Source organism: Dendrobium catenatum, unplaced genomic scaffold (assembly GCF_001605985.2).
Source record: "Dendrobium catenatum unplaced genomic scaffold, ASM160598v2 fragScaff_scaffold_1089, whole genome shotgun sequence".
Lineage (NCBI taxonomy): Eukaryota > Viridiplantae > Streptophyta > Magnoliopsida > Asparagales > Orchidaceae > Dendrobium > Dendrobium catenatum.
In genome coordinates this window covers 845,533-873,479 of record NW_021319551.1, presented here as the reverse complement: position 1 = coordinate 873,479, position 27,947 = coordinate 845,533, and the positions used below count along the sequence as shown (strand labels likewise).

General features: G+C 32.4%; 1 protein-coding gene across 1 annotated transcript; it reads left to right on the top strand.

The window, feature by feature from the left end:
• The first annotated feature begins 327 nt into the window (after positions 1-327).
• On the top strand, positions 328-27,595 carry LOC110098292 (RNA-binding protein 38). Its single transcript, XM_020825068.2, has 6 exons — positions 328-688; positions 1,211-1,343; positions 2,106-2,238; positions 3,127-3,163; positions 26,048-26,312; positions 26,456-27,595. Exons 1-6 carry the CDS (start codon positions 506-508, stop codon positions 26,581-26,583), a joined length of 879 nt encoding a protein of 292 aa, XP_020680727.1. The 5' UTR covers positions 328-505; the 3' UTR covers positions 26,584-27,595.
• Positions 27,596-27,947: the final 352 nt, after the last annotated feature.

Genomic DNA, 27,947 nt, shown 5'->3' with positions numbered 1-27,947 from the left:
AGAATCTGATTCCCTCATCCATGAAAGAATTGCAAGTCCCCATAACAGTGGCAGAGGTGTTTTAACGTTTTAGTCAATATGTCCCAAAAAAAAAATCTTTTTAGTCAATATACTGATTAAAGTCGTTAAATTATATTTAGTGTTATTTTTTATTAATATTTTTATAATATCTTAATATTCAATAAAGAATTCTGTTTATTGCATAAATACAGCAAAAAGTTGACAATGTAGATGTAAAAGATATTGCTAATTGTATTCACTATTAAATCCTCCAGCCAGTGGCCTTTCCCTTTCAACCTTTGGTTCTCTCTCTTTCTCTCTCTCTCTCTCTCTCAGAACCTTCTCAACCCCTAGACCTGATAAAACCGATCGTCTCCCCTCTCTTAAGCTTCAATCAAGTGGTAAGACAGAAGGTGAAAGAAAGAGAGAGAGAAAAAAAAATCAGAAGAGGAAGGAAGATAATTAGGATCGATCTGATCAGTTGAGAAGGAGACAGAGGTCGAAGATGACACCCAATTTGGCTGGGCAACAGTTTGGTGACACCACCTATACTAAAGTGTTCGTTGGTGGACTTGCTTGGGAGACTCACAAGGATACCATGAAGCAATACTTTGAGCAGTTTGGAGAGATCTTAGAGGCTGTGATCATCTCTGAAAAGACCACTGGTAGATCCAAAGGCTATGGATTTGTGAGCTCTCTCTCTCTCTCTCTCTCTCTCTCTCTCCTCTCTCTCTCTCTCTCTTCCTTCTTCAATCTATTCTCTACTTCTGAACTATCAGTTTGACCTTTTGCTGGAGAAATTAAGAAATGAAAAAAAATGGCTTTATATATGTAGATGGCATATGAAAATCCATAAATTGCTACTGCAAAATAGAACACAGATCTAAACCTTGATTGAACTTGTTCTTCATGTAGTGATTTGTTGTTATTTATTTGCATAACTTTTTGTTTTCTTACTTAATTATACTTATGTTTTTTTCTAACTATTGACATCTTTCTATCTATTTTGAATCTTTTCATATTTCTTAAGTTTGAGCCAATCATATAAACGTAAGTTCTTCAACATTATACATTTAAATCATTTTCTACTCCTATATATCTTTATTCATAATTTGTTGATTCAAAATATTGAAATAAATCACTTTGATATTATATTACATGATTATTATATATATTCAGTAAATTGTTGTGAGAGATTACCACATCTCAGGTTACCTTTAGCGAGCCCGAGGCAGCTACAAGAGCTTGTGCTGATCCTTCGCCTGTGATCGATGGAAGGAGGACTAATTGCAATATTGCTTCTCTAGGGATCAAAAGATCCTGGCCAACAACCCCTCAACATGGTAACTACACTGTAACATACATAGAGTAATGCAGTACTCACAGTACATCAAAATAATTCACAATGCACATAAAATCATAAATAAATGACAACAAATACATTATTTAAGGCTTTGTCATTAACTTCAATCTTTTTTTATGATTTTTAATTCAATGCATCAAAATGTTTTTTAGGATTATAAATTGAACTGTGAATAACATCAAATCTTATCCTTGGAGAAAAAGTCAAGTCAAAGTAGCGTAGCAGTTATCTAGAAAACAGTTCTTGTTATACAAAGGACATTCGCATCTCTAGGCAAGAAGCCTACAAGGACTTCATTATGTTGGGAATGAAGCATCGCCGTTCATTGCACATCAAATGTAGCAACATAATGTGATGAACGGCGATCCATCATTCCTCACGGAAATGAATTTCTTTCATTAAGTTTTGTTCGTACAGTTTGATGTCCTTTCTGCTGGGCCTGTGCTTCACCAGTTCTTTTATTTGTTTAGTACGGCTGCGCTGAGAGACCATCACAGACCTCTTTTTATTTTTTGGAAAAAACTTTAACGCAAAAAGAAGAAAATCTGATATAAACATTAATTTGTTTATTAGTTTGTTAGACCTAAATATATGATCCCATTTTGTTTATACTCATTATTAAAAAAATAGGATATTGGCCATCAGCTTTGATAACAAAATATTTTTAAGAAAATCTAGTAATTTAATTAATCTTAAGAAAACTATTTCTCATAATTATAATTTTATGGCTTTTTGTTTACAGTTGGAGCCAACAGCTTTAAGCTTATGAAATCTTTCCAAGGGGACATGCAAGGTGGGATGACAAACGCTTTCCCTCCTCTTGTGGCCTTCCCTCATTATGCCATCCATCATGCTGTTCCCTATCATGTATACAGGTACTTAAGTTTTAAGCCCCCCCCCCTCTCTCTCTCTCTCTCTCTCTGGATGTTCAGCTCTCTCTCTCTCTCTCTTTCTACTTAAGTTTTAAGCCCTCTCTCTCTCTCTCTCTCTGCACATAGACTGTATACACATGTATGTGCGTTCATGAAGATAGGTTACGATGGTATATATATATATTTTATGCATGCATGATTATATGATACAACGTGGATGATGCGTAGTCTTTTCCATTTTTGGGACATTTAAGCTAGTTTAGGTAAATTAACACACATTATATATGCAACTCGAACTCAAGATCTATTAATTGGTAGTCAAAATGGGAGAAATTATTCTGTGTGGAGGCTGGATGCAGTTCTATGTCTGGAGACGAATCAGGTGCAGCCACGTCAGTGGTACCGAGCGGCGGTACACAGCGAATGAGTGACGTGACGCATTTTGATTAATCTGCGGACGACATTCATCGTTGACGTCCAGATAGAATAATTAATCCCAAAATGAGCTTCTTCTCCAGTTTTAAAATGGCTCTTTTCTTTTGCTTTCTGTAAAAAAGCTGTCATGCATGTGCTTGCCTAACCGAGGCATGAGGCATATCTTAGAGGATAGGATAACATGCACCTTTATCCTCTTACCTTTTTTTTTTCTAAATATAGAGTGATGATCACACAAAATATAATTTTATTACTTGTCAGTTATATGCTTCCGAACTTAAGATAGAGAGATTAATTAAGCTCTACAACCACTCAATCACTATCCTATCGTCTCTACCCTCTTCCCCTAATCTATTTCTAGTATTTTATGTGTTATATTTTTTCTTTTTTTCTGATCTTCTATATTGTTTACACTCAGCATTAAGGTTTCTTTTTTTTTTTAATAAATTTTTCCAGCTACTCTCCATACGCTCCGGACTATCCTTACCCTACGGTGAGTACATTTCTTACTGTATCTTGTTTGCATATCTGTATTGGCATGCATGCAGTACAAATGATAGATTGATTCATATATAGAAAGGAGACATTTCTGGTTTATTTTTCATGCTGTTGCATTTGTAACCTTCCATGAAGCTTCAAGCATGGAATCAATCATATAGCACTGATGTATTTCATTATCAGCTTTGCATATTGTACGAAGAAGCACATGTGCCGCATTTATTTAGCAACTTTAGCTGGGACTCTATATATGGAGGATAAATATATTAAGAGAAAAGACAAGAGTTTCCAGTACGAAGCAAAAAAACACCAAATTAATAACCTCCCAAAAAGCATCTTTTGATGGAGGTGTAAGAAGTATCGAAGTGGTGAGTGGACTCCACCATCCTTTGTTTTTCATTATAAGCCACTGGAATCCTCAAAATCTTACTCATATCAGTCTTATATATGGGATAATGGAGTATCTTAATTAGCCGAAGGTGTATTATATATATTTAATTTCATTTCATTTTATATGCTAACTATCAAGATGATTATTAGCAATTATTTCTTACATACAACAACGACAATATTAAACATTTGTCTCACTATGTGGGATCAGCTACATAATTTTTTTTTTATTATGTCATGTTAAGAGTCAGATTCTCATTTTAATCTAACAAAGAGAGATCATTTCTAATATTTTCCAACTAAATTTTTTTTAGGTTACTTCTACCTTTCTTAACATAAGCCAAAATCTAATATGTCTACTCTCCTAACTAGATCGATCATCGGAAGGTCGTCATTTTATGTGACCAAACCATCTAATGTGACTCTCTCTAATCTCATCTTCCATTGGCGCTACTCCAATCTTTTCACATATATGTTCATTTTGTATCATGTCTCTAAAAATTAAGCCACTCATCGACCTAAGCATCCTCATCTATGCAATACTTAATATTATTCTTAGTACATTATGATAAGAAGAAATTGTCTAACATAATAATAAAGCTATGTTGTAGTTGAAAAGTACGTTACATGCATGTTCTGAACTAGTTCTCAAAGAGGATAGATACCTTCAGCGAATTTCTGGGAATAAATTTCCATAAGGACTTCTTTGTAGAATTTTGTACCGGTGCTTTACACCTTTAGAATATGCTGGAAATGTTGTGCATAACTTATATGATGATTTAATATATGTATATATCATGAGGTTATGTAAAAAATCAATGCAAAATGAGAGATACTAAGCACTTACTCATACAAAATTCTATGAGTAACTTATATAAAATTTATTCAACTGTTTAATAATAATTCTTTTGTCGAATTATTCATCTACAACACATGGTGAAATGATACATGCACTACAACAAAGTCAAGTTTTTTTGGCGAAAAATTCGTAGCAAAACAAACTAAATCCATCACAAATTTTGGTTTGAGGCTAATTTCCGACGAAATAAATACCGACGATAAATATGGCGTCGCAAAAGTATTTGCAACGGAATGAATCTCATCGCAAATATTTTGCACCTGATTTATGGCGAATTTACGATGGAATTGATTTCGAGAAAAAGACAACTTCGTTTTAGCTACTCGACCACAATTTATGAAAGAAATGTCGCCATAAATTGTGGCGAAAATACCACCACAAATCTATCGCAATTTGCGACAAACTGTTTCGTCACAAAATAAGATAAACGATCATCATTTTTATGTTTGCGGTGAAATTTTCGTCATAAATTCATAAAAAACCTGTAGCATTAATAAAAAAATAGAAGCTACAATCAGTTATTAAGCTTTTTAATAATAACAATCAAGGCAGTTTAAAAATAATAATTAATAATGTTAATATTTCAACAAACAATTCTAAAATAAACATAAAAATACACTTTTATATAACCACAAACCAACTGCTCAAATAAATAATTATATTTCAATTGTTTTACAATTATTACAACACTGTTAACGTAAGCCTAGTTCTTATACATAAAAAAAGATAAAATGCATCAAGAACCCCTACACATACAATCTAAATGGAATCTGCATCCTCACTATTTTGCTTGACCGATGTAGGCGCAAGGTGATTTCCACCTATTTGCTCTCTTAAACTCTAAAGCTCGTCCAATATTAAATAATGATGACCGCTTGTGATTTTTAGATAATTTCTAGCTCTGATGTCAAGTTAGTCACATGTTGTCTATATAAACTCTTCTGCCTATTTGTATAGTAGTTAGAGGAAAAAGAAGACTTTTCCTCATACACGTAGGCTTGTAAGCCTAATCCATAAACTTGTTTCTTCTGCATTCCTCCTACCACTTGCGACCAAGTATAGTAGTCAGAAATATATGTGGAACCTTTAGGGGATCCCTCCCTAACTACAGTTTGGCTCTCTCAAAGTCGTGTATACTCATTTTATAAAATATAACATAAGATTAATCATCGTATAATAGTCACTTAAAATATTTATCTAAATATTTTAAACTTATATACTTATATATGCCTTCGTCGGTCGTTCGTCCACCCACTGCTAGTCCTTATAGCACTTGTGAGTGTAACTATGCAACTAAATTGCAGTGGATTCTTTATCAAATAGTGTTACGAATCTATTTTTCAAAAAATATAATTTTGATGATAGCAAATATTTCTACTTCTCTATGACTGTCTTGCATACTAACATTTCAGGTCCACAAGATCAAACTGCAATTTGAACTAGCTCAAGATTGGGTGGACTAGGTCTGAGTCAGTTTATAAATTTTTTTCTTTCTTGAATCTAATGTAAACGATGTGATTCCTGATGCTAAGTAACCTTGCACACACATACATAAGGGAAAATTTCTGACTGTTTTTAGAGTTTTCTATTTTTAGTCACATCATCCATGATGATCCACAATCGGCCTAGATGATCAGTTAAAAATAGAAATCCTAATTAGTGCATCTTGGTTAAGGCAGCCATCATTAAGCTCATCGTCCTAGACAATATTTATATCGGTCAGGACCATAGACTCAAATTAGAAAGAATCAGCTAGCAAATCTATTTAGGTATTATTTTTTTTAGACATCGTCCTGGACGATGCAACATAATTATGTTTAAATTATTCTGGTAATTAAAACAAATAATTAAGATTTGATTGCTCGATCATATCGTCTTAGACGATCTCAGGATCGATTGGGACGATCAATTCACAAATCTTAGTTGTCTTTGGATGACCAAACATCAGCCAACTACTATTCAGGATGATACTCTGAATAATTTTCATAGATTTGAACTAATCATCCGAGACAATCGTGAGATCGTCCTGGACGATCAAGCTATTTTTTAATTCATCGTCCAAACATCCATTCAATGTGATTGTCTGGATGATATTTAACGACTTGTACTAATCGTATAGGATGATATCCTATCGGCCTGGACTAAATAAATAAAAATCTTCTGATCATCCCAAATCATCCTGACTGATTGAGTTTAATTTGTACTGATCGCACAGGACTTTATATTATCCTAGAAGATAAAGTCGGTTTGTTGTAATTAAGAGGTATTCTTAAGCTCTTTTATATAAGACCTCTTATTTTATCCAAGAGATTATATTTTTCTATTGTCTTGACTTGAGAGAGCTTTGAGCAGAGGGAGAGAAAGGGAGAGAGAGAGAGGATCTTGTGAGTGGGAGTTTGTGAGGGGTTTCACAAAGGTTGCTCCAAGCAAGAATCCAAGTCGTCTTCTCCGATCATCATCCCTTATTCTTGGAGGTTCGAGAGAGGTCCACTTTAGCAATCGATCAACGTTCTCTACCTGCTTTAGGAGGAACCAAAAAGAGTTGGGTTCTCTATCTCACCGGTGTTGGTGGAAAGGAGGTTTTATACATGCTTCTCTACCTTGCTGTGGAGCAAAAGGAGAGTTACTAAGTTTAGTGCAAACTCGGAGGGCGTCTATGGGGAGTGGACATAGGTCGAGTTGATCGAACCACTATAAATTTCTGTGTTCTTTACTACTACGTTTTTCATATTTAATTTTCGCACGTTAAATTTCTTTGTGGTGAATTTTGATTTGGTTGAGCTTTTATTTTTGAGTGAATTTTTTTTAAAAATATAAATTCACCCCCCCTCTTGATTAGCTTGGGCTAGTTCATAAGGACTTAACTTCCCTAACGAACTTTCAAACAGATCCTCCTATAACATACTTACATTAGCATACATATCTAAAAATATATTTTGAATTTAATTTAGGTGTTAAGTACGGGTTACTTATTAAGCTTCTAATGTCGGAGGTCTAGGTAGCTCCCTTCGTCGTAACAATTTTAGCATGTTTTAATAATTCCTTTGGTTATTGATGCTAATCTAAGTATATTACAGAAAAGATGCTTGCTAGAGAGTCCACTATAGTTGAGTTGTACAATCACACTCATAAGCGTCAGGAGGGACATCAATGGATGGATGAGTGAGCGACAAGGGCATATATAAGTATATAAGATTACAATACTTAAAGAAATATTTTATATGATTATTATACAATGGTTAATCTTATGTTATATTTTATAGGATGAGTGTACACGACTTCGAGAGAGCCAAGCAACACTTGGAGAGGGGTATAATGTTGGAGATCCTTCAAGGTTCAACAAATATTTCTAACTATCTCATTTGGTCACAAGTGACACTACAGGAAAAACGTCGAAATCCGGCGGTTTTTTCCGGCGGTTACTCTATATTAACCGGCGGTTTTTTGCCTTACCGGCGGCTTGACAGGGTTTTTTGACCGCCGGAAAAAATCGCGTAGGAAACTTGACGGCGGTTTAACCGCCGGCTATACCGCCGGTAACACCGGCGGTCCATAAACCGCCGGTTGGAACCGCCGGTAATAGCCATTTTTCCCGCTAGTGTGATAGGCGGAATGTAGAATGGATGAGTTTATTGATTAGGCTCACATGCTTACATGTATAAGGAACAGTTCTCTTCTGCCTCCAACTACTATAAAAATAGCTAAGAGAGTTTGTATAGCCAACATATGGCTAACTTGACAAAAGAGCTAAAAAATATCCAAAAATCATAAGAAAACATCAACATTCAGATATTGGTAGAGCTTCAGAGTTTAAGAGAGCGAATTCATGAAAATCACCTTGCGCCTGCATCAGCCGAGTAGGAGAGTGAGGATACAGTTTCCACTTAGATTATTTGTGTATTGTTTCTTGAATGCATTTTACTTTTTTTATGTATAAGAACTATATTGACGTTAATAGTGTTGAAATAATTGTAGAACAACTGAAATGTAGTTGTCTATTTAAGCAATTGGTTGATAATTATACAAAAAAAAATATTTCTTATATTTATTTTAGTATTATTTGTTAAAATATTAGTATTATTAATTACTGCGTTTAAACTACTTAGATTGTTATTATTGAAAAGCTCAATAACTGATTGTAGAAGCTAATTTTTTTTTAATTAATGCTACAAATTTTTGGCAAATTTGCGGCAAATATTTTGTAATTAGAACATAAATGATGACCGTGTATCATTTTTTATGACGGAACAATCTGTTGCAAATTACGAAGGATTTATGGCGGTTTTTTCACCACAATTTACGATGATATTTTTGCCACAAATTGTGGCAGACTTTTCACTATAAATCTACTATAATTTGCAATGAAATTTGTACTGGTAACTAAAATGATGGCATTGTTTTCACGAAATCAAATTTGTCGTAAATCCTCTTCAAAATATTTGAGACGAATTCATTTCGTCAAAAATACTTTGCGATGAGACTTTTACCATCAAAATTTATTCCATCGTATATCCGCCAACAAACAAATTTTGTGTTGGATTTAGCTTGTTTTGCAGTGAATTGTTCCGCCACAAAAACCTAACTTTCATATAGTGTAATAATTAATATTATAATTAATAATTAAAACTAATTAATAACACCTAAATAATTAATTAAATTATTGATGGGACTATTAGTTAAATAATTAGTTATTTATAAAAATGATTAAATAATTAATTAGTTTTCAAATACTTATTAAATTAACACTTTAATAAGCAATTTGATAATTAATATTACAATTTATAATTAATTTTTTAGTTAAATTATTTGATAATTAATCTAATTTCTAATTATATTATTCATTATTATAATTTATTAATGGTAATTTAAATTAAAATTAATAAGTAACTCGTACTTAACTTCTAAATTAAATTCAAAATGTAATAGATTTAATTTTTTAAATGAACTAACCATCTTAAATCATGGGTTATATTACCAAACAGTTTCACAAAATTTAATAGGATTTATCACTTAACTTATCAACTCATAGAGTTTTCAACAATGGAAGGGGTATAAATAGCCCCATTTTTTATCCTCGAGTCATAACTAGTTGGCAAATTCGGCATTGCATGATATAATGATTCACACCTCTTATCAATAGTTGCTAAGAAAACCTTCTCCTATGCAAAAGAATGTTATTTTTTCCTATCTTAAATGGCCAACCATTCCTCTTTCTTGGCATTCAAAGAGAATTTCTTTACTAGCTGAGCAATGCATAATGTTTAGCCTATTGCTAATGAAAATGTAGTCATTCTCCACATGGTAAAGGTAACGAGCTCCTAATTAGCATTTATGCCAAACATGTTAGAAGTCAGTGCTACTAATGTACATCTTCTTCAACACATTAGAACCATCTACTTTCTATTGAAAGTAATTACCAAGAGGTGTCATCAATTTAGGGCATCCACTGCTTTGTTAATACTTCCTAACTTATGTTTCAAGATATAATGAAAAGAAATAGGAACTCAACCTACGTTGTGTGCCTCCTCTTTAATTTATTTTTCCAATGAAGATATTTGATCATTTCATGATTTGGAAATAAAACAAATTCATTAGCTAACAAATTAAAACTCTAACGAATGAGAGCCTAAACAATGAAGCAAAATTCTTGCATGTCATAGTTGGAATATTTTCTTCTAGTTTTCTTTGTGTTTCTCACTAAAGAAGATTTTGTTATGGACTCATTGACTCAATATTATAGTGATGCCCACATTGGAAGCATCATACTCCACCTCAAAGACCCGATTAGAAATGGGGTAGGACCAATAAAGTGGTAGTTATATAACTTGTTGCTTCAAACTAGACCAAGTTGTTTTGGTCTAGTGAAATTGAGTAGCCTTGAGGAGTTTCATCAATTGTAAAATGATGGAACTAAACTTGTTAATGAATGTGCTATAGAAGGAAACAAATTAGTTGACTGTCCAAAAGTCTGTGAAAGAATATATATGGAATCAAACATTCTCATATGGCTTCAACCGAGCTGGGCCCATCTTAATTTCAGGAAAGGAAATACTATAAAAAGTTAACATTATAAGCAAAGTGTTGGCTCTTATCATTTAAAGCATGACTGTATACCAATATGTATCGAGTTACACACTACCACAAATTTTCCTAGAAAATGTCAAAATTTCTAATGTGTAAGGATCATGTAGTTAGTTAATGCATAAGATGTCCCACCCCAATGACAAAATTGTCCAATCGTACAACCCATCAAGCATCTCAAATTTTTTCTTCCTTTCATTTATGGGTAGCATTTGGATTTGATTGTATCCAATACTTAAGTAAATTTGGCAAATATAGAAGATCAGTGCAATTGATCTAGTAAGTTTTCTATATGTGGAATGAAAATATGTTCTTAATTATTTTTTTGTTCATGGACCTAACTATCGATACACATATGACCTAAATAATCTTCCTTCAGCATAAGAAAGGCGAGGATACCAACAGGACTTGCACTTGCTTTACCAATCCCTCATAGTCAACTCATCGACTTACTTTTATAGTTAATCATGTTACTTTAAGTGCATATGATTTGTAGGTTAATGTAAAATGGCATATCACATAATAAGATGAATGTTGTGTTGCCCATCTTGTATTGAATGTAGTTCAACTAGAATTTTTTCAGTGAGGGCATTTAAGAATTAATATTGCATGAGCAGAACAATAGCTTGTGGAATCTATGAAGTCTCTCAATTTTATCCCAAAATAATCAACATATGCCCTTCAGTCGCTTCACTCAGGACACATAAGAAAATTGACTAGAATAGAACCAAATCCTTCTCTATTACCTTAGCATCCTCCTCCTTTAAGTACATTAGTAAAACTTTTATCCCTCCTCTTTGACAATGGAATTAGTGCCCTTGAATCTATCATGCATACTACCATGGCCTTCCCAATAAGAGATGTTATGTTTGTTGGAATGACATCACACTATACTCATTATTGAAAATGTCCTTCAATAGAAAAATGAACCGAGTAACATTTTGATACGCTAATTTCATTTACTTTCCTTAACCAAAATAACTTATAGGAATGTGGGTGCTATCATGTGGAAAGGCCTAGTTTCTCATCCATTTCTTTCAATGACATATTTTCACAACTTCCCCGTATAAAATAAGCTTGTATATATCTCCTTAAAAAGTGTGTAGAGTGTGGAAGATATTATGGCATAACCATGCATGCACTTTTCCATGTTTGTTGCTCAAGGCCTATCAAATAACAAATAATTTGCCATCGTCAATGTGAAGAATTTTTTTTGTTGTTGTTGCCTTCGATTTCCTCAGCCTTCTCTTCCATTTCCTTATGAGATGTCTCTTTAATGAAGGGAATAATATGTCGATATGGACAATTTGAAAATGTGGCTGAAATCATGGAATTTAAAATACTTCCAAGCAGATGGATTTGCTAGCTTTCAAGTTGATCATTGACTCACAGTCTCCCAACGTCAGAATGTGATCACTACATTTTCATAATTAAAAATGGACTTCTTAGAGAGGTAATTTTGGCTGGAATATTATTTGTTGGAAGTATTTTGGAAGAAAAAAGGTAGATATACAAGCAATGTATTATTGAGTTTTGGATGAGAGTAGATGAAGAATTTTTTACTAAACTTTTGTTGAGTAGTTTTCAGCTTGACTATGACATTACCTATTTAGAGGTATGAAAATTAAATCTATAAAATTCTATAACATAACAATTATAGAGTCTAAATACACTTCGCTAGAATCTTCAATGTTTATTACAAATTTTCTATTTTCTAGAATATTTTACCAGCACTTCTCTAGAGTCTTCTATATTTATTACAAATATCCCAGAATCTTCCTCATTAGACACTATTCTATTATTTGTAGAATACTCTAGAAATGTGCATCAAGTTTTATCACTCATCCTTAACCTGAATTTTGATAACTCCAATCATGTCCTCTTGGAAGTGCTTTTATGAATATGTATGCTAATTTTTCTTTAGTCATGTAGTGCTAAAGTTTAATCTCCTAGGTGATCTCAGCTTCTCTGATAAAGTGATATTTGATGCCAATATATTTGGTTCTTCCATGAAACATAGGATTTTTTACCATTGTAATAGATGATTTGTTATCACAATAGATTTCTATATCTTTTTCTTATGCTTCACCCATGTCTTTAAATATATTTTTTAATGATATATCTTGACTTATAATCATTTCTGCTTCAGTATATTCGGCTTCAGTCGATAATTGTATGACTGTTTCTTACTTTTTGATGGCCAAGAAAATTGTCCAAAGCATAGTGTGAATGCATATCCTGGTGTTCTCTTTATATCATGTAGTGATCCTTCCCAATCACTATTAGTATATCCTAATAAATTTGACTTCATAGTAGATTCATACCAGATGTTATAGTTCTTTATTGCTTCCAAATATCTAAGGAATCTTTTAGCTGTACCTTGGCGAATTTGGCTTGGACTTTGTAGGAATCTTGAGTGTAAACTTGTTGCACATATGATATCTAGTCTTGTAGCTGTTAGATAAAGCATACTTCTAATGAGACTTTGATATATTGTATTCTCTACTTTTGGTGCATTATCTTCTTTCATGAGTATTTTGTTTTCTAGTGGAGTGGCTACTATCTTGCAACCATTCATCTTAAATTTCTTTAACAAACTTTTTGTATACTTCTTTTGTGTGATGAGGATCCTAGCTTCTTTCTAACTTACTTCTCTTCTAAGAAAATAATGCATCATATATAAATTAGACATCTTCAATGTCCTCATCATATCTTCCTTAAAATTCTCGATCATCCTCTCATTATTTCCTACATAGATTAGATCATCCACATATATAGAGAGAATGAGTGTATTGTTTATACCTTGAGTGTTGGCTCACACTTCTCTAGAGACCTTACTCTAGAAAGTAGTTGTCGATTAGGTTATACCAGGCTCTTGGTATAGCAACCCAAATTTTTTGAAAATAATTGAAAATAAAAATTTGAATTTTTATTTGAATTAGAGCACATCGACATTAATCATTTAAGCATTATGGCGTTTGGCCTAGAGCACATTATTTTTTTAGAACTTATAAATAATTATAATTATTTTTTAGTGAAAGAGAAGAGAGAAAGAGAAATTTAAATTCTTGGTCTCTAGATCATTTTATTGCTTTTACAAAAAAATTGTTAAAATCAAAGTAGGTGATTCTAATCCTATATTTATTTTCAAAGATTTTGATTTTGACCACTAACTTATCCTTAAAACTGATTTTACTAATTTTTTTTTTATCTTCATTGAACTTTTATCGCACAAATTTTTATATGTTATTATATTAATTATCCTGAATATTTTGACTATAATATTTATAAATTTTACTAAATCAAATAGAAGTTATTGGATTTTGTATGATTTACACTGCATAGAAATTGAATATTTTTATTTAAGTATATTGTTAATACAATCATTGAGAATAGAAATATATATGTGATTGGATAATAGCTAGTTGCTATTACTTTTATTATAATGTTTGTAAAAGACAAGTAAAAACTGGTTGACCCTTTAGTTGAAGATTGATTGACCTGTACAATATGGTCGGTCAATGGACTTTCCTTTAAATAATGTGATTTTATGTTATCCTCTACTAATTTATATAATAAAATAATACAACGATTAGGACTTATAAGGAGTTATTATTATGACGATGGACAAAGAGTGATGACTCTATTTATTAAGCCATCAATTACTAATTATTGATTGTCAACTATTGAGAAATACCATGGTAACCATGACTTCTTACTTATTTAAGTGTGACCACCAAAATGCATCTTATAGATTCATTATTATTATACGGCTTTACTGATACTATATTGATTTATTGTCATTATATATATTTAATATTAATACATTGCTTTATTGTTGCTACCACCAATTTTACTAATGATATTATATTGATATTATTACTGATATGAAAATAGATACTATTTGAAACTACCACTAATTTACTGTTATTATTATTGTTATTTATTAATTGTACTAATGATGAGCATGTGATATACTAATCACATGATATATTGAGCATATATGTGATTAAGATACTAATACATAATAACTAGATAGCATGTATACATCATTATAAGGTATCACTTCATTGATATGATTCTGTCAGTCTTTATCATTGCTTTGATTTTATCACTTTATATGATTTTTTTATTGATTGATAGTATTGATATGATGACTATTTTATCGATTTGACATCCATACTGGTTTACTAGTTTTTACACTGTACAATTTTATTGACTTTTATACCATACTATTTTACTATTTATAGAATATACTGCTACTACATTGAGTTTTATTATTTATGTACTGATTCTTAATCATATGGCTGTTATTATTATGAATTGACTAATGAAATGCATGCTACTTTTATACCATATTTTGAATACAATTATAGGATTTTTTATAATTTGTTAGGTTTTTTAGCTCATTATATATAATCTAAATGATTTTAGGTCAGGGAAGAGATTCAGGACAATGAGATTGATCAAAATTCCTCTGATTTTATTTCTTTTTATTTTAGTTACTCTTCTATACTAAAGAATGAAATGATATATTGTGATTATATAATTCTTAAGTATTATAAATGATTTATTTTTTAGTCAATAAATATATGTGTATTGATATTTTAAATTATAGAATTTATTTCTATTATTTATTATTATAGATGAAATTAGATAACTCTAATTATTATATAATTAAAATAAAAGAAAGAATTATTCAAAATTAGATTTTTGGGTGTGATAATTAATATCCGAGCATAGTGCTATAAGAATTGAATTATTACCATAATTATAAGAATTGATTGTGAGTTTAGTAAATTAGATAGATTAAGGTGCCTTACACCCATAATTGATTGCATAAGCTAATCACGTGCAATTGAATGAATTATATGAGTGTATGATAGTAATTGATTGAGTTTGATGGGTTTTGATTCATGATTTATTTTGATTCGATTTTAATTTTGATCATATAGATTTATTTTATATCATTTTATACCTAAATCCTTAAGAGAAATGCTGGGGATGATATTTTTTTAAGGTTAGTAGATTATAACAACTCAAAAATTTTAAAATAACTGAAAATAAAACATCTGAATTTCTATTTAAATTAGAGTGCATCGATGTTAATCCTTAGAGTGTTGCATCATTAGGCCTAAAACACATTATTTTTTTCAGTACTTGTAAGCAATTATAATTGTTTTTATTTTTAGTGAAGGAGGAGAGAGAAAGAGAAATTTGAATTTTTTATCTCTAGATCATTTTGTATCTTTTACAAAAATTATTCAATTCAAAATAGATGATTCTGATCATATCTCTATTTTTAAAGATTTTGATTTTGACTATTAAGTTCTCCTCAAATTAATTTTATTGATTTTTTTTTCTTTTTTTTTTAGTTGAAACCCACAAAGGGGCCTACGCGTTGATATAAATAAGCGGTTACAAAGTCCTTAGGAGGTTCCTCTAGCTCTCTAATGCTCCAACGAGCTACAAAATAAAAGAAAACCAAAAAAGCTATGAGCAGGAGGATCCTCTTTCTACTGTTACAAAAATAATTCAAATCTAACTGCGGGCTGTGAAGCAACAGCACCCAAAAAAGGAGAAGCCAAAGAATCTTAAAACCTTTCAGCTCTGCTCTCCTGCAAAATTTGACAAAAAATTGCACAAAAAAAGGAACAAAAAACAAAATCCAAACCTTATACCAAGCGCAAGTTCCTCCGGTCAAGCACCTGCAAAAGATCTTCAATAATAATATCAGCACCACAGAATTAATCAACTCAATCAAATAATTCAGCAACCTTCTCAACCAATCCAACCTCCCAGCTTTACCAGAAAACCAAAGGGAGCCCAACAGCTCATACAGTAAGGCAAACTTTTTGCCAACATTACTCATCCCAGCATATAAAATACCACTCCAGATAAAAAAATACGAACATGCAAGCTTACACCCCCTACCAGGCTGCCAATACAAATGCAGAAAAAAACAGAACATGCCAAAAAAAGACAAGCCCCACCAGTACCCCAAACTCCAAACCCCCTGATAACCATTCCAGCAACACCTCCAGCAACTCCAAGTAGAAAAATAAGCTTCCATAAAACTCATAACAGAGCCAGTTACAGGAATATAAAAGTAACAGAACAGAGAAAACAAAACAACACACAATTTTTTTTCTTTATTAAACTTTACCTCACAATTTTTTGATGTTATCATATTAATTATTTTGAATATTTTGACTGCAACATTAATGAATTTCATTGGGAAAAATAAAAGTATTGGATTTTATATTATTTATATTATATATAAATTAAGCATTTTTATTTAAGCAAAGAATGAAAATGTATATGTAATTGGGTAATAGTTAGTTGTTATTACTTTTATTGTCATGTATGTAAAAAATAAGTAAAGATTAGTTAATCCATTAGTTGAAGATTGATTGACCTATACAGGATAATGGGCTGACGGGATTTTCTTTAAATATTATGATTGGGTGTTATCCTCTACTAGTTCACGTGATACAATGATACAATGATTGAGAGTTATAAAGAGTTATTATTGTACTGACGGGCAAATAGTGATGACTCTATTTATTTAGCTAATGGTTACTAATTATTGATTACTAACTATAGAAAAATATTGTGATAACTAAGACTTCTTACTTATTTAAGTGTGCCACAAAAGTGCATGTTATATATTCATTATAACTATATAGCTTTACTAATATTATATTAATTTACAGTTACTGTACATATTTACTATTACCATAATGCTTTACTATTATTACCACCAATTTTACTAACGATGTTGTACTTATACTATTACCTATATGGACATCGATATTATTTGATACTACTATTAATTCCCTACTACTGTTATTATTATTGATTCATTGTACTAATATTGAGCATGTGACATACTAAGAATGTGATATACATATCATGTGAATAAGATACTGATTCCATATTTCTCAAATCTCATTTTAGATTCTACAGCTTGATTGCGCTTACCTTTTTAGTTCCTGGAAACTCCTCCTACAATGTATCCCATGCCTATTTAGCAGTCATTACGCCCATGATTCTTGGAAAGATGTCATCTATCATTGATTGTTATAAAGAAAATAATGCTTCAAGCACTTTCCTTTGATTTGTCGAAAGAGACATCATATCTTATGGAGTATTGAATCCTTGTTCATTGATCTTTCACAAATTTTGGGAGTGAAAACATGTCTTCATTTTGATAGACCAAAAATCATAGCTTTCTCCATTGAAGATTGGAGTGGGACGGTAAAGCGAATAGAGTTTTCCATTGGATTTTAAACAAGATTTCTACAACGCCAAATAAGTAATCAAGTGAAGCTCTGATACCAAATGTTGGGAATATTTTGAAAAAAAATATAAATATGCAAGCAATGGGTTATTGTGATTTTGGATAGCATAATAGATGAATTTTATTACTAAATTTTTACTAGGTAGTTTTTAGCTTGACTTATAACATCATGCCATTAGTTATTTATAAGTATGAAAAATTTAATATAGAGATTTTTAGAATATAGCAATTATAGAATCTAATTAATATCCTAGATCCTTCTACCTACACTTCTCTAGAGTATTCTATATTTATTGCAAATATCCTTGAATCTTCTCCATTATACAAGACTCTATTATCTGTAGAATACTCTAAAAATGTTGAGAAATGAGCATCAAATTTTATTATTGTTACTTGCATGCATACTTAGCGGATTGCTTCTAAGTTGACGTTGTAGCTTCTCAACTTTGAGAGACAATTTAGTCACATCTTGTCGAGTTCAATATTGCTACAACTAGACCACATTCATAATAGTTGGCGGCAACACTCCAAAAAAATGATATTCAAGTTCAGTCAAATCATATTTCAATATGATATGCTTTAACTCAACAGCATATTCTTCAATGGAAAGCTCCTCTTACTGTAGTTACGGAGCTTGATAAATATATCTTGGTGACAGTGCACCCTTTCTCCATTTTTTCCCAAAAGGTTATTTTGCAAATTCTCTTCATTAACAACGTGTTACCTTAAAAATCAAGGATGCCTACCTTGATTTCAAAATATGAGGAAGACCTTCGAGCATCCTACCATATTGTTGTAGCATCTCTTCATCCTTGCGATCTTCTTGATGAAAAGGATCCACATATTCTTCTCCTCTCGATCAGTATCCTGTCCTTTTTTTTAGGGGAAACCCATGGAGGGGCCTACGCATTAATATAATTCAAAATTACAAGTCCTTATGGGGACATTTAGCTCGCTAATGCTCAAAAGAGCTACAAAATTTAAATCAAAATAAAACCTAAGAGCTGATTATCTCCTACTAATCCACAATACAAAATTACCTAGATACAATGTAAGGCAGCGTGAAGATAGCACCGAAAAAAGAAAGATCCAAGATGTAACATTCAGCACAGTCTTTCTACAAAAAAAAACAACTTTGAAGCCAAAATAGACCTGCAAAAAAACAAAGATCCAATCCAAAAGCAACATACTAGAAGACAAATTCCCGAATTAGTAGCTAAGATAAACATAAAAAAGTTTGATGAAAAACAATACCAATACAATACATAATTAAGCAATCTGTCCCAGACATGATTAATCAGATTGTAGCTTTCAACTATAAAAACCACAAATAACTTTAAACCCCAACTAAAAACTTGGCAAAAAGCAAATAAAATAACATCCTGATAGCAAGAGAAGCATTCTGGAAAATTAGAAGCACCACCCAGGAAATGAAACAGCTTGACGGAAAAAGCAACAATGATCAATAAACTCCAGTAATTAAGCCACACAAGAAAGCAAGTCACAACCTGAGCCGCCACCATAGTAATCATCAAACTAGCAAAAATAACAACATCTACCTATAATGCAAGAAGAAGGACATAATCAACCACTTAAGAACATAACCAAAGCTATAACATCTGCTCATCCAGCAAAAGGAGACCAAACCAAACATAGATATAAATGATTCAACCAACAAGGACATAAGCTGATACCCCAGCAACCTAAACTTGGAACTCCAACAAAAACAAATACAAAACCAATATAGCAAAATAGCAACACGGCCAAAGCATAAAAGAGAAAACATAACAGCCATCAAACAAATCTAATATAAGGTAAACCAATTTTATCCAACTTAATCAAACCTCTTAAGAGAAGAGATAAATTAGCGCTCCCAAACTCTATATTAGCTTCAAGTTGACAATCAAATTTGGCCAGCCAGTCTACACAAGCATTACCTTCCCGAAAAAACATGATTAATAGTATAATTGAGAGTAGAAAGAGGCAGTCTAATTCTTCTAATAAGATAGAAAAATTGTGGATTTCCCACATACTCATTCTTAATGATTTGAATTAACAGTAAAGCATCCACCTCAAACGCAACATTAACAATACCTCTATTCTAGCAAATCTCCAGACCCCGAGATAAACCCATAAGCTCAGCAAAAATAACTTTACAAGGATGTAAGGGGCCAGCATAAGCCACAATAACATCACCATAATTGTTACGAATAATACGATCCATACCCGCAGTAGAAATACCAACAGAACCATCAGTATTAAGTTTAAGAAAAGGAGGCAAAGGTTTTAACCACCTGACAATCTTTTCAGAATTAACCAACGCTTCAAAAGTGAAAGATATGCCAAATTTCAAAGCCAAATTCTTGCAGTTCTTGAAATGCTTACCTGAGATGAGATTAGCCGAAAAAAGCTGTAATATTTTGTTATTCACATTAGTAATAATACTATTGGGATCCATTTTAATCTCATTGTGCTTAGCATCATTACGAGCCTTCCAAATGAAGCACATAATAAGGATGGGAAATAAATTATAAATATGACCTTTAGAATTAGTCATCCAATCACCTAAAATAGACAGAATATTACTAAAATGAGCAATACTAACTTTGTTAACACTAGCAACAAAATACCTCCAAACTTTCTTAGTAATGCTACCATAAACAAACACATGATTAATATTCTCAATATTAAAGTAGCATTGACATTTAGAAGGAAAACTAAAACCTTTATTCCTCAGTAAAGTGTCCACTGGAAGAAAACCTTTAATACATCTCCAAGCAGGAATAGAGTAAGATAAGGGAATATTGTTGTGCCAAATAGCTGCATAAATCAGAGAATTGTCATACTTAACTCTAATCGAATCCCACACATTTTTAAGTTTAAAGAAACCAGTCAAAGAACTATTAAATAAAATGTGATTGTTGTCTTGTAATTGTAAAGGAATGCTCAAGATAAGATTCATAAACTCACAAGGGATAATCTCCTTAAGTTTATTAACATTTCAAATCCCATTATCAATGTAGTAATGAACCTTAGTATTATGCATAGTATGAGTATTGAGCATGCAATCAATAGAGCCATTACCTAACATATTATCTTGCCAGAAAAGATATCGCCTTTGCCCAACCCCAATGGATAAATTGCTCAACTTCCCAACTAATGTTGCAAACATTTTCCACACCAATGAATCAGATCTTTTGTAATTACACAAGATAGGATGCAACTCTTTGCAATACTTAACATTCATAAATTGAGCCCATAAAATGATTTTAGCACTAAAAGAGAGACATAATTTATGAAAAAAGGTCCGAACAATATCCAAAATATTTTTGCAACCTAATCCCTCTTCATTTAAAACCCCACACATTTTATTCCAAGAAGCCCAATATATGCAAGAACTATTATTCTTAGAACCTAAAAAAAAACTTATGAATCAATCTCTCCAATCTAAGATAAATAGAAGAAGTAGGGTGAAGAGTATGAAAAATAAAAATAGGAATCGAGTTTAAAACATTTTTAATAAGCATGAGTCTACCACCAAAAGAGAGGAAATTAGAGGTCCAGTTAGAAATCTTCCTTTGAAAAAATGTGAAAACATCCTAAAAAATTTGAAATCTTTTTCTACCTTTTAAAATAGGGGTAACCAAATACTTAATAGGCAAAGAAGAGCAATTAAAGCCACAAATCCTTTTGATATCATTTATCCTCAAAAATTTGAAACATTCAGAATCAGTCATTTTCAATTACAAAGAGTAGCCATTAAATACAATGCCTATTTACGTAAGGTTGTATATTGTAACCTAGAAATGTTAGTTTTGTGTGGAATCTAATTATATCGATCAATTAAGTTATATTTATGTCTCGAACCTCAATTCCGTTGATCGTGCTCGCTTGGGGTCCTCCTCCTGCTTGTGATTAAGTCATTTGCACCTGAAATTTTCTTTCGTACAACTTTATAACAGAACAACCATCAAACAAATCTAATATAAAGTAAATCAATTTTATCCAACTTAATCAAACCTCTTAAGAGAAGAGGTAAATTAGCGCTCCCAAACTCCATATTAGCTTCAAGTTGACAGCCAAATTTGGCCACCCAGTCTACACAAGCATTACCTTACCGAAAAACATGATTAATAGTATAATTGAGATTAGAAAGAGCAAGTCTAATTCTTCTAATAAGATAGAAAAATTGTGGATTTCCCACATACTCATTCTTAATGATTTGAATTAACAGTAAAGTATCCACCTCAATTGCAACAATAGCAATACCTTTATTCTGGCAAATCTCCAGACCCCGAGATAAACCCATAAGCTCAGCAAAAATAACTTTACAAGGATGTAAGGGGCGCACATAAGTCACAATAACATCACCATAATTGTTATGAATAATACCATCCATACCCGCAGCAGAAATACCCATAGAACCATAAGTATTAAGTTTAAGAAAAGGAGGCAAAGGTTTTAACCACATGACAATCCTTTCAGAATTAACCAATGCTTCAAAAGTGAATGATATGCCAAATTTCGAAGCCAAATTCTCACAGTTCTTGAAATGCTTACCCGAGATGAGATTAGCCGAAAAAAGCTGTAATATTTTGTTATTCACATTAGCAATAATACTATTGGCATCCATTTTAATCTCATTGTGCTTAACATCATTACGAGCCTTCCAAATGAAACACATAATGAGGATGGGCAATAAATTATAAATATGACATTTAGAATTAGTCATCCAATCACCTAAAATAGACATAATATTACTAAAACGAGCAATAATAACTTTGTTAACACTAGCAACAAAATACCTCCAAACTTTCTTAGCAATGCTACCATAAACAAACACATGATTAATATTCTCAATATTAAAGCAGCATTGACATTTAGAAGGAAAACTAAAACCTTTATTCCTCAGTAAAGTGTCCACTGTAAGAAAACCTTTAATACATCTCCAATCAAGAATAGAGTAAGATAAGGGAATATTGTTGTGCCAAATAGATGCATAAATCAGAGAACTGTCATACTTAACTCTAAGCGAATCCCACGCATTTTTAAGTTTAAAAAAACTAGTCAAAGAACTATTAAATAAAATGCGATCATTTCCTTGTAATTGTAAAGCAATGCTCAAGATAAGATTCATAAACTCACAAGGGATAATCTCCCTAAGTTTATTAACATTTCAAATCCCATTATTAATGTAGTAATGAACCTTAGTATTATGCATAGTATGAGTATTGAGCATGCTATCAATAGAGCCATTACCTAACATATTATCTTACCAGAAGAAGATATCGTCTTTGCCTAACCCCAATGGATAAATTGCTTAGCTTCCCAACTAATGCTGCAAACCTTTTCCACACCAATGAATCAGATATTTTGTAATTACACAAGATAGGATGCACCTCTTTGCAATACTTAACATTCATAAATTGAGCCCATAAACTGATTTTAGCTCTAAAAGAGAACCATAATTTATGAAAAAAGGTCCGAACAATATCCAAAATATTTTTGCAACCTAATCTCCCTTCATTTAAAACCCCAAACATTTTATTCCAAGAAGCCCAATATATGCAAGAACTATAATTCTTAGAACCTCAAAAAAACTTATTAATCAATCTCTCCAATCTAAGATAAATAGAAGAATTAGGGTGAAGAGTATGAAAAATAAAAATAGGAATCTGAGTTTAAAACATTTTTAATAAGTACGAGTCTACCACCAAAAGAGAGGAAATTAGAGGTCTAGTTAGAAATCTTCCTTTGAAAAATGTGAAAACATCCTCAAAAATTTGAAATCTTTTTCTACCTTTAAAAATAGGGGTAACTAAATACTTTTTTTTTTTTTGGTTAAAACCCGCTCATGGGGCTTACGTGTTAATTTAAAACAACGGTTACAAAGTCCTTAAAAGGTTCCACCAGCTCTCTATTGCTCAAAAGAGCTACAATCCAAAAAGAAAATAAAAGTCCTACGAGCCGGCGGATCCTTACACTACGATTACAAAAAGAAATTAATAAAGTCGGGCTATTCAGCAATAGCACCCAAAAAAGGAGAATCCAAATAATCTTGAATGCTTTCAGCTCCGTTCTCCTGCCAAAAAATCTACTATAAAGAAAAATGACCAAACAAAGAGAAAAATAACGTACCTTTCTCCAAATTTTGCTCCACTTGTAATTAAGAGTACCTGCCAATAAACTTGAAGAACAAAATTAGATCAAGAATACCATATAACACCCAAAAAATCCACCGCCAAAAAAGAGAATACCCAAACCACACCACATCAACCATATAATGCCAACAGCTATGGCACAAGGATCTGAAAACAGCTTCGCGATGGGGTAACTAAATACTTAATAGGCAAAGAAGAGCAATTAAAGCCACAAATCCTTTTGATATCATTTATCCTAAAAAATTTGAAACATTCAAATAAAGCGTGACTGTGATCTTTACTACTCATCAGTCATTTTCAATTACAAAGAGTAGCCATTAAATACAATACCTATTTACGTAAGGTAGTATATTGTAAAATAGAAATGTTAGTTTTGTGTGGAATCTGATTATGTCGATCAATTAAGTTATATTTATGTCTCGAACCTCAATTCCGTTGGTCGAGCTCGCTTGGGGTCCTCCTCCTTCTTGGGATTAAGTCATTTGCACCTGAAATTTTTTTTTCGTACAACTTTATATTGTTGCGATGCTAAGACTCATGCAAGCGGCAGAGAGCAAAACACTGAGGTGCTATGACTTATGCAAGTGACAGAGAGAAAAACATTGTGGTGCTCCAGATGTCGATTTTGAGGCCTGGCCAAGTAGATTTGGAAACAGAGAGTGGAGTGTCGTGCACTTGAAACCTAACGTTGTGGTGTTGTGAGGTTGGTTGGGCAGTTTTCTTTTTCATTTTTCATGAAAGGTTGCGTCCCTTGGTAGTTTTAATGTTTTTCTCTTTGTTATTATAGTATGAGAATGATGAAAGAGTTAAGAGTGACAAGGTGAGAGTGAGAGAGAAGAGATATTTGTATTATTTCTCCCAAACTTTCATGGTAAATTTCTTAGAGTGGTGTGGCTCCATAGTTTTTTTTACCGATTTCGGGTTTTTCCACATTAATAAATCCAACTGTTCTTTCATTCGATTACAATTTTCTATTTCTTGTTTGTTTCACTGCATGGTTTACTTCCCCATGTGGACAAGTTCATTGCAACTATTTTATAAATTACGTTCATAACAACTAGATTCCCCAAGGAGTACAGCCCTACAACAAAACAAGTACATCCCCGAAACAAGTAAAGGCATTTCATTATTTGTTTTATCTTTTGAGCTAATTAAAGACAAACTCACACACACATCACATATGGAAGCGTTGAATCCAAGACTTTTGGGTTGGTAGCTAAAGCTTCCAACCAACAGATCAAGATATGAGCTGTATACTTAGCACTAGTCAGTGTGTGAAATGGGAGATTGTGATGAGAAATTATTGCGTGACCTCACCTAAAGCAATTGAGCTGTGTCAATAGGTTTTCAATCATTTTTATAAAAAAGAGTTGGAACAGTTACTTTTGAGGAATTAAAGTGCGGGAACAATTATAACTTAGGCATATATGATTTTTTTGTTAGGATAAATAATTATGGATTTTGAAATATTTTGATGAAAAATATGTATATATATATATATATACATGAACTATGAACGACCAAGCTAGCTTTATGTTAAATTTAATTTTTTCAAAGCCTTTAAACTAATTATCGTGCAAATAAGCAAAGTCGGCTAAAATTTGATTGAATAAGAAAACCTCATTCAAATTGAGTATGCAATTAAGCTCGTGGTTAAAAGAAAATTTATAATTCATGATAAGACACATGAGCAGCGATCGTGATCATGAATGTACTTCTTTTTGGGAATGTACTTGTTTTGCAGAGGGAATGTACATGGTCATAACAAGTAGAATCCATAGTAAGTACAAGCATTTTTTGGGACATTTAGGCCAATTAAGGCAGATTCACACACACATTGCATATACAAGACTCGAACCCAATACCTATTAGTTGGTAGCTTAAGCTCCCAACCAACATATCAAAATAAGTTGTGTAAGTACATGCATTTCTTTATTTATTTTCTCAATAGCATTTGCTAACTTCAAGAACATTCCATGTGGACAAGTTCATTACAACATCATTTAAGTAAGTTTGTCTATTTATGAAACTCATTGCTCACAAGAAATTCTTTCTTCATTTTTTTTTTTTTTTGGAAAATGACAGACATATTGCTATGGGGATGTGGCTACTCAGTATCCAATATATGAAGGCACTGATATTACTAATGGAATGGTAAATGGAACAAATAATTCTTTCTATCCATATCTCCAGTTCGTGAATGGGGAGACAAGCCATGGCGTACAATACCCACAGCTAATCCGCCACTCAGTCATTAGCTCGACAGCAGGAGTTACAGAATTTGCACTTGAGCAATATGGAATATCTACCCCATTGTCTTTCGCACCAAGCTTTACTCCACAAATTTCAGGCCAGTTTGTTCTCTTAAAATCGATTTGTTTCTCCTGCCTTCATTAATCAAGTAAATTAATAGTTCATTTTCATGTGGTTCACTACACATATCCTTCAACCCAAACTTAATGTATATAACAGTGTGTTTATCTTTTTACACAGGCATGGCATTTGCTCTCCCTCTGCCATCTCTACCAACTCCAACAGCGAAACACTACAAGCTAGTTGTCCCTACTCCATTCTCCACTGCAACGGTAGCAGCCAACAACCCTTGGCCTAACCATGGTTAAATCTTCATCTATTTTCTCTCCTTTCCCATCTCTTTCAGTATTTTCTTCTCTTTGTCCATCCTTCAGATGAAACCAATCATTTAAATTGGGAAGGACTTGAGGTTTTAGAGATTTTGATAGCTTAATGCTTCTCAACCCAACTTAATTGGGGTGCTAAATGTTCATCATGAACCAAGAGAAAGGGATTCTCTTGTAACAATCTTTAAGCTTTCTTTATGTAGCAAATGTACGACATTTATACATAGTGTGCACGTCTTTTGCATGCATGCTTGCAAGGACACTAAGGTTCTTCTATAGGGCAAGGGTTAGCCCTACCATTTGACCTAACTAACTTTAGCTTAGCTAGCTAGTGGAAGTGCTTGGTTGACCCCACATGACTTTATCAATTGTGGTAAGTCATTACCAATCCTTACATGACATTTTGGTCATCCTAACCTTACCTAGGGAAAGGTAAGAATGTTACTGTACAATCATTTTATTCATTTTAATTTTTTTGTTTTTGTCTTCCCCTTTGTTGTTTTGTATACATGCACCATGCATATGGCAGTTTTAGCTGCGTATGAGGATAGGTTTTCATAAGATCTTCCTTGCATGAGAGGACTCCTGGAATGGTAATCCAGGCGTTCTCCTATATATCATTTGGGAGAATTGGTTTTTCCCCATCATTAATGTAACCAGTGGGTTCCCTAGGGATATATTTTTGGTCCTTTTGGTCCAACGTTTACCATGGTTAGGCTCTCTCTCTCTCTCTCTCTCTCTCTCTCTCTCTCTCTCTCTCTCTCAATGTATTGGGTTATTTTGCAATAAAATGACCGTTGATGCTATTATGTGGACTTCTTAAGATATGGATTGTAATAACGTTACTATGGAAGCTATCTCATTAGACCAGTTAATGCTACTTTGTTTAGACGAGTTGATGATATTATTTCGACTTCTTAAGATATGGATTGTAATAACTATGCATACTATCTCATTAGACGAGTGCTTAATGCTACTTAGTTGAAATTTCATGCGAGAAGTTGCTTTTATTATATAATTAGTGCCACTCATGTTTCGTTTGGGACGGCTTTCTTATTACTTCTAAAAACAATTTTTTAGTATCAATATTTTTCTTTTTTACTAGAAAGTTGCTTTAAGAAGCAACAAAAAAAGATGTCCCAAATGAGACCTCGATTTCCAAAATTTTATGTTAAGCATTTTTTCTCTGAGTTCAGCTCATTATTGGCCATAGATATATGTACAAGAAAAATAATAATAATAAATAAATATACATAGATATATGTATGTATGCATGCATGCCAAAGTTAGTCCCTCCTAGAAGTCGCTCTTGCCCTAAAGCGCCGCCTCGTGCGATTTAGGGTTTC